The following is a 1,758-nucleotide window of genomic DNA, read 5'->3' as shown; positions in this document are numbered from 1 at the left end:
TATGACATGTACATGTATTGTACACATGTAACTTATCACTTACAATTCCTTGAATATTTTCTGGCAAAAAATATGAGCGTCAATTGATGATTGCACTCTTTATCCTAAAAAATATGAAAAGGTTAAAAGTTTATGCATTATATGCTAAAAATTTTCATCACAAATCAATACAGTACAACCAGTAGAAGTGCACACCAATATTACATTTTTATCCTTAGAGCAAAACTCATCAAATACAGTGATAAGAACATGTACATGTACAGCATAATAGAACAATGTTCATGTGCAATGAATGCGTCCATCAATAATTATACACACAAAACATGTACCTTCCAAACGGAGAAGAGATCCTTCAAAAAACCATCTACTGCTTTATCAAAGTAAGTATCACCTAAACACTCGTAATATGTACTAGGACAATGAGGATAGAGTAACTGACCATTGGGATCAAATTCCCATATCTCTGAACTGACTTGTATGAATAAAAAGAATTGCGATGAAGCCGATCTAAACACAATCTATAATATTTTTAAAAATAACATTAAATGAACCTTTACAGACATGCAAATGTACATGTACATGCAAGATAATAATCTCATGTTAATGTATTAAAATTTGCATAAAAATGTTGCGTATCACACAAATTAATGTACAAAAGTAACAGAGTATAATGTACATGCACATATACACACAAATATAATCATAATTATTATTGAAACTCTCACCCTGGTAGAGTCAGTCACCACTCCACTCTTGACAGTTTCCCCTTTAGCCCACAACCCACTGACTTTCAACAGCATACCAGCAAACAATAGCTTCCTTGATATATACATTCCTTTATCAATCTGAGAGCCAATGAGAATTAAGAGAATACATGTACATGTATGTACCAGTGAATTCGTAAACCTCCACATGTCACTTCTTGACAAACCTTGATCCTTAAAAATATTATAATCATACATGTACATAAAGGTGACAATAAATATTACACTTGCACACTGTACATGTAGCAACATTTACATGTAAATGCAATAAACATAAATATACATGTACTCCATGCTGATACTATACATGTACATATACTGTACACTGCTTGTTATCACACGTAGATAATTAAAACTTATTATTCGTTTAGGTTTCGGTATACCAATTTTTAAGAATGTATTGATTATATTAAATATAATAATAGCTAGATTTAAATTTATAAAGATACTGTATATATTCTCATCTATAATTTTTCAAATATTGAATCACTGTATCATTATGGTATTATTCAATCACACATGCTGTGTACATGTACATGCACTAAAAGTTCATACTCATAACTCACTTTAAATCTGAATTCAACCAAATCAAGTGCCACTTCATCTTTATCCACTCTCCTAATACAGACTTCCCTCAGCCCACTGAGATTGAAGGCATGAGCCACCTCTTGACTGATGCTAAGTGGACCACCTAATAATTAAAGGACACTTAATTTGGTCCAATTTTGAGCAACTTTTAAAATTTGTAAAAAACCAAATTTGATCGAAATCAGTTCAAACTTTCTACACAGCATAAGAACACATACATGTATATGTATCAGGAAAAATTATAAAAATATAGAATTCTCTACTTTTCATTTTTGATGAAATTTGGCCAAAATCACTGTACTATAGTACAGGGACTTTGATCCAATTTTTGAGCAACTTTACAAATTCGTAAAAAAAATCCAAATTCAATCGGAATCAGCTCAAACTTTCTACAGAGCATAAGAAC

The 1,758-nt window shown here is 31.1% G+C and overlaps 1 protein-coding gene across 1 annotated transcript; it reads right to left on the bottom strand.

The window, feature by feature from the left end:
* Positions 1 to 43: 43 nt before the first annotated feature.
* LOC109592248 (DEP domain-containing protein 5-like) lies at positions 44 to 1,455 on the bottom strand (the record flags this gene model as incomplete). The annotated part of the gene is made up of 6 exons (XM_020007747.1): positions 44 to 104; positions 330 to 391; positions 440 to 518; positions 726 to 845; positions 891 to 938; positions 1,331 to 1,455. Coding segments are annotated over 6 exons (495 nt in total), but the record flags the coding sequence as incomplete, so codon positions are not given.
* Positions 1,456 to 1,758: the final 303 nt, after the last annotated feature.

This window comes from Amphimedon queenslandica, unplaced genomic scaffold (genome assembly GCF_000090795.2).
Source record: "Amphimedon queenslandica unplaced genomic scaffold, v1.1 AMPQUscaffold_5863_Cont22175, whole genome shotgun sequence".
NCBI classification, from domain to species: Eukaryota; Metazoa; Porifera; class Demospongiae; order Haplosclerida; family Niphatidae; genus Amphimedon; species Amphimedon queenslandica.
The sequence above is the reverse complement of the archived record's forward strand: the minus strand, read 5'-3'. Positions and strand labels throughout refer to the sequence as shown.